Below are 16,884 nucleotides of genomic sequence, written 5' to 3'. Positions count from 1 at the left end.
GCCTCCACCCCCGCCCCCACACCCCACACACACCCCCAGTGGCAGTGCCCTGGGGGATCCAGCAGCCTTTGTGAAATACAGACAAATGACTCCTCGCTGGGACGGCGGAGGAAAGCGCCACCACCAGCAAAGGAAGCTTTTAATGAGAAACGCCCAAGATATCCATGGCAGAGGCAATCACTCAGAGCCGCTTGCCCTGAATTACATATTTTCTGACTGCAAATTACTCTTAACAGCGTCTCTACCGTCACTTCAATTGACCTTCCTCACAAAAGGCCATTTATTAACTAGCACTCGGCGCTCCCTGGGCTGCGCGGAACCTCCGGCCCGAAGGGGATGGCACGGCAGCGGCCGCGGCTGCCCGGGTCACAAGCCAGGCCTCGGCGAAGGGGAGAAGAGGCCATTAATGGGGTGGGGGGGTGGGGGGGGGTGGGTGCTGCAGAGCAGAGCTGCCTGGGGAGAGGGGCAGACGAGCGGGGGTGTTTAAGACCACCATTAACCTGTCTGGCAAGACGCTGACGCTGGGCTGAAGCAGAAAATGCCAGGCCTGCTTGCAACAACAGGCATCCTCCTCAGCTCTCTTTGCCCAGCCTGGCATCCACCTCCAGCTCCAAATTCTAGCTGCACACAGAACGCACTCACACACCTCCCCGCATCTGAGCAGTGCCCTGCAATTACCAAAAAAGCTTTCACCAGCTCCTTCTCAACTGATGCTCACACCAAACCTAGGAAGTGGACTGGAGCATATTAATCCCTATTTCAGAGGAAAGAAACAGAGGCCTGGAGTTCTCAGATGCCATGGGCTGGCAGAAGGCAGAGCCCCAGGGGCCTCTGACCCTCCCTCCCCAGTCTGGTCTACTTTCCACACACTGGGCAGAGACAGACCCAACTTCCCATCCCATACCTGATCAAGAAAGTGCTCTCAGCACCAATTATATTTTAAAATGCCAAAGCTCTCTTTTCTCTAGCAGTAACCCAGTAAGTGAAGCGAGGGGGAGAAAAGTATTGAGAGATAAAAGTAACATGGGATTAATTTTCCTCACACCTCAGTTTCGAGATGCAACATTTCCCTCATAAATAATTTACAGCAATAAAAATGAGCTAAGGCCATGTTTGTGTAGGACAGAGGTAAATTTAGGCCTAATGAGGGAGACCCGCGTGCTGCACAGGAGGGAACGGGGTGATGTACAGCATGGTGTGAACACAATCAACAGCACCCGGGGGGGGGCCGGCGGGGGAGCCTCCATTGCCAACTGCAAGTTGCACCGCCAGCGGAGGCGGGGGCAGGGGATGGGGAAACTTCTACTGCCCCAGCTGTGGCTGCAAGGAGGGTCCCTAGAGGAAAAGCCAAAAGTTCACTCAGTGTTTTAGATGACAAGATAACAGAGACCGAGATTTCTGAGAACTCTAGGAAGGAGCCAACCTGAAGCTAAGTGGATTTCCAGGAAATGTCAGGAGAGGAATGACGACAGTAGCAGCACCTGGGAGTCACGTCTGATTTCGGGCAGGGTCGGAAGAGTAGAGAGTACCCTGGCAGCACTGACCTTGACCTAGTCCTCCTAGCTTAACCTCACAGGTCGTCCAGTCCCTGTCTATCCCGAGCGTGCAGCCAGCCTCACTCAGACCATCGCCAAGGCTGGGGGCTACAGAGCCTCACCCTGGGCAGCTGTGCCTGTGTCTGTCCCAAGAGGATTTCTCCACAAAGCAGGGGGAGAAAGAGAGAGACAGCGAGCGCGAGGATGAGAGTAAGTGTGTGTGTTGTACATCCTGGGACTGGGGGACTGGGATGAAGAGTGACAGAGAATGAGAGAGAATGTATATGTATGTGTGTGTGTGTATGTGTGTGTGTGGAGAGTGCGTGAGAGAGAGAATGTGTGTATGTGTGTGTGTGTGTGTGTGGAGAGTGCGTGAGAGAGAGAGAGAGAGAGTGTGTGTGTGGTACTTCCTGGGACTGAAGGACTGGATGGGGCCAGTTAGGGCGAGGTGTGTTTTCCAGACCCAGCAGGATTTTTTCCAGCCGTGCTCAATGATTTCCATCCAGCAACACTGGGTAAGAGAAGAGCTTCCTGAGTGTGCACCGAACAGTGCCCGGGGGAGGTCCCAGCCCCCCGGCACGGCAGCACCTCACCAAGGCTGTCGCCCCAGGTTCACAGAGAAATGAACTTTAACTATAAAGCCCCTTCACACAGACAGCACACGGCTCCCTTGTAGCTGATCAAAGAATTACTACGACAGTGTGCTTAATCCCTAAAAGTCAGCAGTGCTGGGCTTAACTGATGCTTAACATTGTTTCAGTATCAAAGGCGTGCCTCCCAGCCGCAGTCTGGGAGAAAACTAAGCTACTGAATCACAGTTGAAAACTCAGGGGAACTTTGATATCATCTCTGTTTAATTTCCCCGGCCCTGTGAGCCTGGGGTTTATCTCGTTTTATCAACTCCTGTACTGAAATCAAAACCCAACTAACAGAGCTGAGACCTCTCTCCACCGAGGCCCTTCCAGCAGCAGGGTAGGGCATGAGCCGAGGAGTTTAAAGCACATTGGGGGTGGGGGGAGGCAACAACTGCCGGGGGGCAGGGGATGCTGCCTTCAAAGGAGGCACAGCAGGAACCCAGGACAAGGAAGGAAGACCAGCTCAGAAGCGGAGCCAGTGCTGCCCACCAGGGCTGAAGGTGGGACTTGCACACAGCTTTGGAGGAGAGTAATATCAAAGTATTGGGGGGTGGGGCAGGTTAGATAGGGCTACTGGGATTGAAATGACAAAACCAGTGGGTTAATTAAGTCTCTACAGAAGGATGAACTTGAGATCGGATTGTCTGAAATCCAAAGTCAAGGGCAGAAAAGACATAAATTGTCTGCCCACATCTACCAGCTTGCAGAGCTGGGGAAAAGCAGTGGATAAATATTTCACTCCCCGTGGCAAACGGCCGAAGAGCAGAGCCTCCCTGCGGAAAAGCTGCAGCCCGGCGTGAGGCAGCTCTCTGCCTGCTTCCCAGCAGCTCGGTGGTGGCGGTGGGCTGCAGGAACCCCTGCTCGTCTCTGTTACCCCATAACTACCGGTTCCTTCCTGCTAACAAATCTTAAGCGGGGGACAGAAGGACAGGGGAGGAAGTTGGTGGCTAGGCTTCACCCAGGTACCCACAACACACACAAATACACAAACCCGGCCACCGCAGGCAGCCATGGCGCATGCAGAGCCCTACCTCCTCAGGAGACTGCAGGCTGAGGTCAGGGTCCATGCAGCACCCAGGCAAACGGCCAGCTAGCTCTGGGCACCACCCATAGGGATAGCGCACACAGGCTGAGAGGCGGCCACCGTGGAACCTCAGGATAGCCTCCTGGTGCGTCCTGTACTTTGGCCTGGACATTTGATCCGAGTGACGAGTCAGAAACCAAATCGTTCTGACAAATGCTGTCGAGTACGATCTGGTGGCAACAGGCCACAGGCTGCTGGGAAGGCTGCTAAGATACTGGGGAATGAAAGCAAGTATTTTCCTAAGCTCCCCTGGATCACAAAGAACTTTCCAGCCAGGGAACTAACAATGGCGAGCACTTCCTTTTTTTCCCAGTAAAAGTCTGTTACTTCTAATAGAAGAATCTGGTGTACAAATGCATCCACCCCATCAGACCTCTGCTTAGACTGGCATTAACCATTTGATAGCCAAACAGATTTATCATAAACCATGTGAGGCACACCTGGGGTTTGGGTGGCTGCAGTACAGTGCAGTGCTGGATCCCAGAATATACTCTCCCAAAATAAATCCGGATCAAGTTCTACAGCACGGCCGTGGCTAAAGGCCTGCCCCTACAGGCCCAGCTCTGCAAAACCAGGGAGCCTGGTGCTGGGGAGGAGGGGGCATTCTCTAGAACACTGTGAGCCCCACCCCAGCTTGCTCACCTTTACTGCAGATGAAGGCCGTCCCTACCCACTCCCATCAGGTCTTAGTGCCATAGTGCCCCCTGGAGAGAAGGCAGAAGGTGGACCCCCATGGAAGGCAGACACCCTACAAATGAAACCATCCCAGGAGGCCCCAAGAGCCGGCTGGCCGTTTGCCTAATATTCGGTGACGGGAAACGGTCACAGCCTTGGCTTGATGAGCAGTGTCTGCTGAGTAAAAATGCTAACATGTCACCTCAACATTGGGCAATGGGCCCTGAGGCCAGAATCGTCAGAACACCTGGCTTCAGGTCAGTAGATACCCCACCTCATCACCACCCACGCTCTTGACTTTCACATGGGCCTTAAGAGTTTCTTTGGTCATGCACTCATTCTACCTGTGTGTGCTGATGACTCCAAATTACCTCCAAGGCTGGCATTTTTCTCCTGAGACTCAGATATGTGTATCTGGTGCCCTGCTGGCTATTGCCACCTGCGTGTCCCATTGATACCTTCAACCTGGCTGACCTCGTCATCCTCCCCCCGAGGCATCTCCACATCCCTAGTACCGAACAGGACCTGGTGCATAACAGTCAGCTCACAGATGTCTGTGGAAAGCTCTTGTGCTGAGCATGGAGCAGCGACGAAGATGGGAAGCCCGACATTCTCGAACTCTAGCATGCTTGAGTCACCTAGAGAATTTACGAAAACAAAGTCGTACACCCACTCCCCGAGGTGCTGACTCGGTGCCTGAGAAGCTGCATTTCTAACAAGATCCAGGTAGATGCTGAAACAGCTGGTCCACAGTCCAAAGTCTGAGTAAAAGGCAGTAGGTACTCATGGGATGTTTGATGAAGGAAGGAAATTGAGGCAGGGAGGGAAGAGGGAAGAAGGAACCTAAAGGTCATCATCCCTGGGGAGCAGCCTCAGAGTAAGTCCTTCAGTCTTTCCCTCCCTAACACAGGTTACCCAAGAGCACCCAAACCCTCCCCTATGGCACCCACCCCACCATTCAAACTCTGGGTCACATCTCCTATTCACCCCAAATCTTCCCCACTGCCCAGCCAGACAGATGCTGTCACTAAGAATCCTGATGTTGTCCAAGGACATGACCTTAGCACATGGGCACACATGCGCACACACACATATACATACACACACACGTAAAGAAACACGGTCTTGACTCTCAGAAGGTTACAACACTTTCCTAAGCAGAGCATTAGTTGTTCAAAGGTATATGTCCATCATAGTACCTAGTCTATAGTGAATACTCAATAAATTTGCATCATCAATAAATAGACTATAGATAAATGGATGGATGGATGGGAGGATGGATAAACGAAGTCCCTGTCCTGCTTTCAAAACTGTCTGTGTTCCACTGGACTAAGGGGGCACGTAAAGCAGCAGGAGCAATGGTGAGCGTGCCCCGCTGGGTCATTGATGCCTGGTGCAGGACAAACACCACAACTCCAGGGCCGAGCCACCTGCCGAGCAAGGGAGGTGGGACCTCAGTACTCTGGGCAGTTCCAGAAGCAGGTCTGCCCTAGATCCAGAGTAGGCTGGATAAGGACCTGGCCGGGGGCTCCGTGAAGACTCCCCATGGAGTTTGTAAAAACTACAGCTACTCTCCAGGTTCTGATCTGATTGGTCTGGGCTGGGGCAGAGGCTGGATAATGCACTGCCCAGGTGCAGTGGCACTGTGCTGGGTGACACAGCGACAGGTAAGTCATGGCCACCACCCACGGGGCTCACAGGCTAGAGGAAATGTCCTCAAAGAAAGGAACTGTAAATGAAGGGGACACTCCCTTCTGCCGGGGGCAGGTGGTGAGGGTGCGGACAGGGTGCTGGCCTTCCTGAAAGATAGCGGGCACAGAGTGCTGCAAGAGGTGCGGGGAGAGCACAGGGCAATAGCAGTGGCACGAAGCGCCGGGCTGTCTAGGGAACTGTTAGGAGCAAGGGGCTCTGAAACAAGCTCACGAAATGCTAAACAAGCAAAACCTTTCCAAACCTGTCTGCGCTTCTCTGCTCCTTCTAAGGTCCAAGCAATGATGAGGATCTAAGGAGCGCCCCAGTCGTCGGAAGGGAGATTCCCAAGTCTTGGGTTCCCATTTCCTCTCCTGAAGCTGAACGCTTCTCAAGCTATTGCCACTTCCTGCAGACCCGGCAGGGCCTCTACGCTGTTAGCTCCGGGGAGGGCTGGGTGGTAAAGTAGACAAATAGGAAAGGTGTGGGCTTTGGACTCAGAGGAACCAGGGCTTGAGCTGCAACTCAGACACAGCTGTGTGACCGCAGGCAGGCAAACTGCACTGGGCCTGAGTTTCCACTCCTATAAAACTGGAACAATGCATAATATTCTCTTTACAGGGTTTTAAACTATATAAAGTACTTGTAGGACTTCCATTAAAAGAAACAAAAGAATGGGAGAAAATATTTGCAAACCATATATATCTGATAAGAGGTTAAAAATCCAGGCTTCCTTGGTGGTCCAGTGGTTAAGAATCTGCCTTGCAATACACACTTCCCTGATAGCTCAGTTGGTAAAGAATCTGCCTGCAATGCAGGAGACCCCAGTTTGATTCCTGGATCTGGAAGATCCCCTGGAGAAGGGATAGGCTACCCTCTCCAGTATTCTTGGCCTTCCCTGGTGGTTCAGCTGGTAAAGAATCCTCCCGCAATGCAGGAGACCTAGGTTTGATCCCTGGGTTGGGAAGATCCCCTGGAGGAGGGAAAGGCTACCCACTCCAGTATTCTGGCCTGGAGAAGCTCAAATGGTAAAGAATCTGCCTGCCATGCAGGAGACCAGGGTTCAATTCCTGGGTTGGGAAGTTCCTCTGGAGAAGGGAATGGCAATCCACTCCAGTATTCTTGCCTGGACAGAGAAGCCTGGTGGGCTACAGTCCATGGGGTTGCAAAGAATTGGACACGACTGAGCGACTAACACACACACACACACACACACACACACACAGAGTCCATGGGGTTGCACAGAGTTGGACATGACTGAGAAACTTTCACTTTTCACTTTGCAATGTGGGGCATATGGGTTTGATCCCTGGTCTGGGAAGATCTCACATGCCAAAGGGCAATAAGCCTGTGCATCATAATTATTGAGCCTGTGCTCTAGAACCTGTGCTCAGCAATGAGAGAAGCCACCAAAATGAGAAGTCCATACACCGAAACTAGAGAAAGTCTACATGCAGCAATGAAGACCCAGTGCAGCCAAAAATAAATGAAAGAAAAACAAACAAAATATATGCAAGGTTAAAATCCAAGTCTATAAAGAACTCCTACAACAGAGCAATAACAGAAAGCAAGTAACTTGATGAAAAAAAAAGGGTAAAGGACTTGAAAAGGCTTTTCTCCAAGGGAGATATACAAATGTCCAAAAAGCATCTGAAAAGATGTTCAGTGTCACTACTCACTAGGGAAATGCAAACCAAAACCACAGTGAGATATCATCTCAGACCCATGAGGACGGTTACTGTGCTGTGCTTAGTCGCTTAATCGTGTCCGACTCTTTGCCACCCCATGGACTGTAGCCCACCGGTCTCTTCTGTCCATGGGGATTCTCCAGGCAAGAATACTGGAAGGGGTTGCTATGCCCTCCAGATGGTTACTAGCAAAACCCAGAAAATTAGTATAGTTGAGGATGTGGAAAAATGGGAAACCTGGGGCACTCTTGGTGGAAAAGGAAATGCAGCAACTATGGAAAACAGTATGGTGATTCCTCAAAAAATTAAAAGTAGAATGACTATATGATCTGGCAAATCCACTTCTGGATATATACCCAAAAGAACTGGATATAGAGTCTCGAAGAGATATTTGTATGTATATGTTCACAGCAGCATTATTCACGATAGCCAAAAGGTGGAAGTAACCCAAGTGTCCACAGACAGATAAATGGATAAGTAAAATGGGGTCTTTACATACAATGGAGTACTATTGCTAAAAAGGAAGGAAATTCTGACACATGCTACAGTGTGGATGAACATTGACGTTGTTAGGCTAAGTGAAATAAGACAGTCACAAAAAGACAAATACTACATGATTCCATTTATATGAGGTATGAGGTACTCACAGTAGTCAAATTCATAGAAAGTAGAATGGTGGTTGCCAGATGCTGGAGGAGGAGAAAATGGGAGTTGCATAATGAGCACAGACGGCCCTTGAACAATGCAGGAGTTAGGAATACCAACTCTCCGAGTCGTCAGAAATCTGAATATACCTTATAGGTGGCCCTCCAAATTCACGGTCCCTCCCATGTGGGGGTTCAACTCACTGGGAAAGGTGTAGTACTGCAACAGTTATTATTGAAAAAATTCCATCTGTAAGTGGACCTGAGCAGTTCATACGCATGTTGTTCAAGGGTCAACTGTACAGAGTTTCAGTTCTGCAAAATGAAAAAGTTCTAGCGGTTAGTTGTACAACAACTTGAATGCACTTAATGCCACCAATGCATTAGGTAGCAAATTAGGATGGCAAACTTTATTTTGTGTGTTTCACCGTATTTTTAAAAAGCATCTGTAACTGTGGTCCTCAAATTTCAGTAAGCATTAAGTACAACCTAAGATTCTTGTTCAACAGGCAGATTCTGGGGTCCCTTCCCCAGATATTCTGATTCAAAGTCTGGGTTTGAGGCCTTGGGATCTGCATTTCAATCAACATCCTGGGGATATTTAGCTCATTAAGAATTCATTTATTTCTCTCTTCTAAAGGATCAAAGGATATTCTTTTGAACATTTTCCTGGGCAGATCAGTACCTGAAAAAAAAAAAATGTGTGTGTGTGTGTGTGCGCACGCGTGTGTGTGTGTGTGTGTATGTGTGTAGAACAATCCCAAAGCCACAGGCCCAACAAGATGGCCCTCCAGTTTTCAGGGGAGTCTGAGCTGCTACAAAGCTCAAGTACATGACCCCTGGGCTCTGGGCCCACAGGCCTCTCACATTTCAGCCTACACAAGCTCTGCATCTCACCAGAAGTGTGTCGTGTAACCCAACGCTTGCCCACAGGATGTCCCCAGCAAGGAGGTAATGTCAAGCACACCCTGCCTCCCAAGCAGCGGGGAAGAAGAGATCTGAGGCAAGCAACCCCACTGCAAACAGTGCAGACAACTAGGGAAACCACAATTCCCAGTGGCGGCCCAGTGAGCAGGGGGCCAAGGAGAGCCCGTGTGGCCAGGCACCACAGGCCAGGGAGAGCCTCAGATACAGCCAGGACAGCCTGCAGAAAGGCAGCTCATTCAGGGAACCCAGGCCTCCCCTCCCACAACCCAGTGAGCAAACAAGACCCTGCTCACTCAGCCGCAGCCAACTAAACGCAGTGTTCTCAGCCCATCATATCCAGCCATGTAGTCATTTGTTATCTTCATCATCATAACAGCACCTCTGACGTTTCCCACGCTTGACTCCAACACCGTCATTGCTTTTCAGCGTGGCAAGGACGCCGCGCTCTGAGCACGAGGCACGGAGCACTTTCAACCTGCTATGGCAGCGGGGCCCAGGACGCTTGGACCCAGACAGCCCCTGCCCCAGCCCCCACTTACCCCTTCTAAGGCCCTGAGAGCAGATCACAAAGTGTTCACGTGGTCGTGTGGTTTTGTAAAATGTACAGCAAGATATTCTTGCATTGTTTTTCTTCCAGCCCCTCCCACCCACAACAAATTGTCAAAATGGCAGACCCACAACAAATTGTCAAAATGGCAGACCCACAAAACTAGGGTCTTAGACCCCTAGTTAATTGACTAGGGGTTAGGGTTAGACCCCACTTAAATTTAGTGAGGATCCCCCCACCCCATCCACAGTGTCACACATATTCACATACCTTAACTCGTTCAGCCTTACAGAGTAGGTTTTACGCTTAGGTCTCTTTAATAAATAAGCAAATGGGGATTCTGAAAGGTCCCATGAGGTTCCATGACTTGCCTAGGGTTACCTAGGTTCCAGGAGGTATCCTGAGATTCCAAGCCCAGTGTTCATTCTACTCCCATCCTTTCCTGCTGCTGCTGCTGCTAAACTGCTTCAGTCGTGACCGACTCTGTGCGACCCCAGAGACGGCAGCCCACCAGGCTCCCCCATCCCTGGGATTCTCCAGGCAAGAACACTGGAGTGGGTTGCCATTTCCTTCTCCAATGCATGAAAGTGAAAAGTGAAAGGGAAGTTGCTCGGTCATCTCTGACTCTTAGCGACCCCATGGACTGCAGCCTACCAGGCTCCTCCGTCCATGGGATTTTCCAGGCAAGAGTACTGGAGTGGGGTGCCATTGCCTTCTCCGCATCCTTTCCTAGTGGCCCTCAATACAACCACTAACAGAGAAGCACAGTAAACAAAACTGAAGCTACTCTTCTGATTAACCAGTTAACAAACCCTGAATACTAACCACTAATTTTTACTGACCACTTGCCCTGTGGCAGGCACGGAGCTGAGCATTGCTCCTGTTATTTTTCTCTTATTTCTTAACTATAATCCTATGAGATAGACATTATCATGAGCCTCACTCTACAGATGAGGAAACTGAGGCTCAGAAAAGTTCACTAATTTGCGTAAGAACACACAATAAGGAGAGCCAAGGCATAAGCTGAGGTCTAATTCTGATGTTCTCGCATTTAATCATGGTGTACTGTACTCTTCCATCTAGAAGTGGGGGAAAACCCCACCAGTGGGAAGGAGGCAAAGCAGAGAAATGCCTTTAGCATAAATCAGGAGTGTGGCCTAAAAGCTAGAAGGAAGGAATGAAAAATGTGGATCAGAGAAGATGATTCTGGGTTCAAGTGAACCAGTAATTGCTATGTCAATTGCTTTGCACAGGTCTTGGTGCCCAGGTCCCAGAAGAGGCCCCATCTCTCAGAGGCCCCATTTAAATATTCTATGCAAGGCATAACATCTTGAAATAGCCAGTTCAATTTCCCACAAGCAAGAAAGGTGTCACCTGTCTCCTGTGCTAACTTTCTGAGTACGCTGAGTTTTTGAGTTAGTCTAGGCTTCCACTGAGCTTATCTCCTAACTTTTCTAAGGTTTTTCTGGTGCAGCTGATAAGATTTTCTTGCCCTGTTAAAATGAGATGAGATCCAGCCAGCTGTCCAGAAATGTACAATGAGATTATATTGAGAAGGAACCACCAGAGACAAAGGCCCCTAAAGAGATTCCAGCTTGCTGTCTGCTTTGTGGCAGAAAACTGAGTCGGGGCTGGCTCATGGGTGGGGGCAGGGAGCAGAGAAGGGGCAACAGCCACTCCCTTTTTGCCCTCCAGTGGGACCTCCTCTGGGCCAGGCTGAAGAGGCTGTGGAGGGGTAGAGAATACAAGAATCATTTTTAATGGTTGGGAAAGGCTGATGATTTAGGAAGAGTTGTGTGTTGGTAACAAAGAGGACAAAGATGCTCATGGGTCTGGCTTCTTCACTTGGCCCCTGCCCTTGAGCCTCATTTGCACTGGAGTCCCCATGGGGTGACTATCAACAGGCTCACTACCCTTCAAGGATGGTACTCTGGGTCCTGGGTGCCTCGACCAGCACGTCACCTTGCAGACAGGTGCCCTGGAGTTTGGCTGTCCTCTCTGCTCTGCTCAGGTCACAGATGAGGCCGCAGATCATGCCCGAGGCTCAGGTGCAATCTGCTCGGCACCCACGTGACCACAGAGAGTGGACCCCGGGCCCCGCCAGTGAAACGAAGGTCCGGGTCTGTGCAGGTGGCCGCCGCGCCCCGGCACAGGTGGGCCGCCTCACCTTTCACCGTACGGACGTGGCTCTCGGCGACCTCACCTGCCACGGCCCAGGGGGTCGCTGCTCGCCCCGGGGTCCCCGCGCTATCCTCCCGCCTGCCGGCTGCAAGGCCAAGCCAGGACGCGAAGCCGCGGCGCGCGCAGGGCCGAGCAGAGGCCGCCGGGCCTGTCCCCGCGGCTGGCCGGGCACGGAGCCCGCAAGGCCTCGGTGCAGCCCGGCTCCGCCCGCCCGCCCGCCCCTCGGCCCGGGTTCCGCGCCCGCCCGCCCGCCCGTGCCCCGAAGGAGCAGGGCCGGCTCGGCCGAGCCTCCGCGGCGCCCGGCCCGCCCTCACTTAACTGTTCCCCGCTGGGGCGGCGGCGGCGGCGGCTGCGGCGGTGGCGGGTCCCGGCTCCGTCTCACGCAGAAGCAGCTTCTCATCGCCCGGGCGGCGCGGAAGGGGCCGGGCCCGGGGCCCAGGCGGCGGGGCCGGCAGCTCGAGCGCGAGCCTCACCGGGGAGCGGCGGCGGCGGCGGCGGCGGCGGCAGGGGCGGGGCGCGGCCTGGCGGCGGCGGCGGCGACAACGGCGGCTGCGGCTCCCTCGCGGGCCGCGGCGGCAGGCCGGGCTCCGGGCCTCCCGGCTCTGGCTCTGGCTCCGGGGGAGGCGCCGGGCGCCTGAGGCTAGCTCGGGCGGGAGGAGGGAGCGGGAGCCCTCGCGTCCGGAGCCCGCGCCGCCGCCCGGTCGGCACCCCGCCCCCGCCCCCCTGCCGCCGGCCTCCCCCACGGCCTGGCCCGTTAGCCCGGGGAGGGCCCTGGCGCCGCCGACCCGGCCTCTCAAAGAGTCCGCAACGGCCCCTCGGAGCAGCCCAGACCCGAGGGAGCCCCGGGCCTCTTGGAGCCTGGGCCCCGATTTCCCCCTCCGCCAAGCTGGTCTCTTCCAGGGACCCGCAGCCCCCTCTGCTCTCCTAGGCCTCACTATATCACTATACCCTAGACCAGTCCTTACATCCCTGGAAGCCTCCAGGCCTCTTGGAACCTGGGATAAACGTTACACACCCACACACACCCCGCACACACCCACATGCCTCTTGCAGGGACAGGGACACACACACACACCCCCACATGCCTCTTGCAGGGACACCCAGCCCTCCTTTTCCGGAAGCCCCCAGGCCTCTTGGAACCTGGGATAAATGTTACACACCCACACACACCCACATGCCTCTTGCAGGGACAGGGACACCCGCCCCCCCCTCCCCCCCGACATCACACACGCCTTTTGCAGGGACCCCCAGCCTCTTGGAACCTGGGATAAATGTTACACACCCCCATACACCCGCATGCCTCTTGCAGGGACTGGGACACACACACACACACCCCTTTTGCAGGAACACTCAGCCCTCCTATGCTTTACGGGACCCCAGACCAATCTTTCAGCTCAGCTCACTTGGTTCAGGAGACCCCATCGCCCAGCTGACCCAATACAAGCTTAGCCTGGCCACAGTCCCCAGTGCCAACACAGGCCTCTCACACTGACCCCAAATTCCTAGCAATATCTGTCTCCCTCTTATGCTACCTACAGAGGTCCAAAGCAAGGACTGTGAGGCTGGCTTAGGGGAAGTATTTAAAAGTTTAAGCTGATCTCTGGCCCTACAGTACTTGGGAAAATGTACAAGCCAGAGGATAAAATGGAACTGGATGAGGAGAGGGATCTAGGGCTTGGCCTTCAGCTAGAATGGCTAGTTGGTGGTGCCAAGTCTGCATCCTTAACCAAAAATGCCCCGCACAGCCCCAGCAAGGCACTTAGAGGGAGTGCCAGCATGAGATGAGGACCATGCAGGACTGATTAGTATCAGTTTGCTAATGTTTCAAGTCTAATTTCCACACATTCTTAGGCTTTTCTAAAATAGCTGTTTGATCCTTTAAAAAAAAGAAAAAGGTGTTCTGAAGAACTGATTGTTGAGGAAAATGTCCTATGGGGAAGCCTTCCTAGTGTGTGTATTCCAAGCATTTTTATCACTCAGAAATGCCACTGGTTCAGATGGTTTTACAGGCAATTTCTAGCAAACCATTAAGGAACAAATCATCTCTATGTTATTTAAACCGTTACACAGAAGAAAAAAGTTTTCCATTTCACTTCCCAAGTTTAGCATAACTGATACCAAAACTGACAGAGATAATACCAAAAAGGAGAGTTACAGGCCAGTTTCAGAACACAAGTCCCCAGAGAATTTAATACATGTTTTTTTGAAAAGGAGGTTCTGCAGTCAAATAACTTGAGAAAGTACTGCATGCCACCTATAGTCTACCTTTTAAAGAATCACAATAAGTATAATTAAGGTCTCTGTGATGTCCAGTTCAGTTCAGTTCAATCGCTCAGTCGTGTCCGACTCTTTGCGACCCCATGAACTGTAGCACGCTAGGCCTCCCTGTCCGTCACCAACTCCCGGAGTTCACTCAAACTCATGTCCATCGAGTCGGTGATGCCATCCAGCCATCTCATCCTCTGTTATCCCCTTCTCCTCCTGCCCCCAATCCCTCCCAGCATCAGAGTCTTTTCCAATGAGTCAACTCTTCGCATGAGGTGGCCAAAGTACTGGAGTTTCAGCTTCAGCATCAGTCCTTCCAATGAATACCCAGGACTGATCTCCTTTAGAATGGACTGGTTGGATCTCCTTGCAGTCCAAGGGACTCTCAAGAGTCTTCTCCAACACCACAGTTAAAAAGCATCAATTCTTCTGCGCTCAGCTTTCTTCACAGTCCAACTCTCACATCCATACATGACCACTGGAAAAACCATAGCCTTGACTAGATGGACCTTGTACAAGAGTAAACAAATCTGGTATTTCCCAAACTCATCTGAGCCAGGACCACCTTTTCAAAGTTCACCAATTAATCCCTAACCTGTGAATCATTACTCTTACAGACCAATCTGCTGAAGTATATAGTAGTTGCAAAACTACTAAATAAAATTTTAGCAATCTGAATCCAACTTGCTCTAAAACAAGTCAAAATCCACTATAATCAGGCAAGATTTATTCCAAAAGTACAAGGATGATTCAACATTAGTGACTCTGTAAACTCATTTCATTGGTAAAGAAAAATAAATCACAGGATATTATCAACAGAAGAGACACTTTAAAAATATTTTATAAATTCAACACCAATAGCTTATAATTTTCTTTTAAAAAAACCCTTAATAAACTAGGAAGAATATTTAAGCTTCTTAATGACAAAGTTTACTTAACAGAAGCCATCCATAAACATATTTAATGGTGAAACACTAAGGGCATTCTCATTTTAGTCAGAAACAAAACAAGAATGCCCACTATAATTGCTACAGACTAAAGCCAATACATGGAGAAGGCAATGGCACCCCACTCCAGTACTCTTGCCTGGAAAATCCCATGGACAGAGGAGCCTGGTAGGCTCCAGTCCATGGGGTCGCTAAGAGTCGGGCACGACTGAGAGACTTCACTTTCATTTTTCACTTTCTTGCATTGGAGAAGGAAATGGCAACCCACTCCAGTGTTCTTGCCTAGAGAATCCCAGGGACAGAGGAGCCTAGTGGGATGCCGTCTATGGGGTTACACAGAGTCAGACAGGACTGAAGCGACTTAGCAGCAGCAGCAGCAAAGCCAATACAATAAGATAAGAAAACTAAGAAATATAAATAATGGAAAAAGACAAACTTATCATTATTTGTTCGTGATGTCAATACATACCTAAACATAAAAATGGAAGGGAATCAACTAAAAAGCTTAGAGACTTTAGTAAAGTGGCTAGTTATAAGATAAAAACCAAACTCAATGGTTTTCCTAAATGTTAAAGAAAAAGGCTTATTTTCATAAAGAGAGACTTCCATTAGAGAAAGACTCATGGCCTCTCTCTGAAAAGGTCAGTTTTCATTCCAATCCCAAAGAAAAGGCAATGCCAAAGAATGTTCAAACTACCACACAATTGCACTCATCTCACACACTAGCAAAGTAATGCTCAAAATTCTCCAAGCCAGACTTCAACAGTATGTGAATCATGAACTTCCATATGTTCAAGCTGGATTTATAAATGGCAGAGGAACCAGAGATCAAATTGACAAAATCCGTTGGATCATCGAGAAAGCAAGAGAGTTCCAAAAAAACATCTACTTCTGCTTTATTGACTATGCCAAAGCCTTTGACTGTGTGGATCACAACAAACTGTGGAAAATTCTTAAAGAGATGGAAATACCAGACCACCTTACCTGCCTTCTGAGAAATCTGTATGCAGGTCAAGAAGCAACAGTTAGAACTAGACATAGAACAAACAGACTAGTTTCAAATGGAGAAAAGAGTACATCAAGGCTGTATATGATCACCCTGCTTATTTAACTTATATGCAGAGTACATCATGCAACATGCTGGGCTGGATGAAGCACAAGTTGGAATCAAGATTGCAGGGAGAAATACCAATAACCTCAGATATGCAAATGATACCACCCTTATGACAGAGAGCAAAGAAGAACTAAAGAGCCTCTTGTTGAAAGTGAAAGAGGGGAGTGAAAAAGTTGGCTTAAAACTAAACATTCAGAAAACTAAGATCATGGAATCTGGTCCCATCACTTTATGGTAAATAGATGGGGAAACAATGAAAATAGTGACAGACTTTATTTTTGTGGGCTCCAAAATCACTGCAGATGGTGATTGCAGCCATGAAATTAAAAGATACTTGCTCCTTGGAAGAAAAGCTGTGATCACCCTAGACAGCATATTAAAAAGCAGAGACATTACTTTGCCAACAAAGGTTCATCTAGTCAAAGCTATGGTTTCTCCATTAGTCATGGATGGATGTGAGAGTTGGACTATAAAGAAAGTTGAGCACTGAAGAATTGATGCTTTTGAACTGTGGTGTTGGAGAAGACTCTTGAGAGTCCCTTGGACTGCAAGGAGGTCAAACCAGTCAATCCTAAAGGAAATCAGTCCTGAATGTTCATTGAAAGTTCTAATGCTAAAGCTGAAACTCCAATACTAAAGCTGAAACTCCAATACTTTGGCCACCTGATACAAAGAACTGACTCATTTGAAAAGACCCTTATGCTGGTCAGGATTGAAGGCAGGAGGAGAAGGGATGACAGAGGATGAGATGGTTGGATGGCATCACCAATTTGATGGACATGAGTCTGAGCAGGCTCTGGGAGTTGGTGATGCACAGAGAAGCCTGGCGTGCTGCAGTCAGGGGTCGGAAAGTGTCAGACAGGACTGAACCACTGAACTGAACTGAACATGGCCTGTCCCCACCCTAGAGGAAAATGAATGACAACCTGATTAGTGAATTTGGGAGAAGGGAG

The 16,884-nt window shown here is 50.3% G+C and overlaps 1 protein-coding gene across 3 annotated transcripts in view; it reads right to left on the bottom strand.

Annotated features, from left to right (window-relative positions):
• The window catches only part of MVB12B (multivesicular body subunit 12B), a 193,435-nt gene extending 181,334 nt beyond the window's left edge, over window positions 1-12,101 (bottom strand). Inside the window, exon 1 of one of the 3 annotated variants that reach the window (XM_027556289.1) lies at window positions 11,925-12,101. In XM_027556289.1, coding sequence (XP_027412090.1) covers window positions 11,925-12,005 — 81 coding nt within the window. In that variant the 5' untranslated portion in view covers window positions 12,006-12,101. Of the gene's footprint in view, window positions 1-3,201; window positions 3,382-11,924 lie in introns of those variants that run through there. The other 2 variants (XM_027556286.1, XM_027556287.1) reach the window with 2 other exon arrangements.
• Window positions 12,102-16,884: the final 4,783 nt, after the last annotated feature.

Source organism: Bos indicus x Bos taurus, chromosome 11, assembly GCF_003369695.1.
Source record: "Bos indicus x Bos taurus breed Angus x Brahman F1 hybrid chromosome 11, Bos_hybrid_MaternalHap_v2.0, whole genome shotgun sequence".
Taxonomy (NCBI): domain Eukaryota; kingdom Metazoa; phylum Chordata; class Mammalia; order Artiodactyla; family Bovidae; genus Bos; species Bos indicus x Bos taurus.
This window is presented reverse-complemented; position numbering and strand designations above follow the sequence as displayed.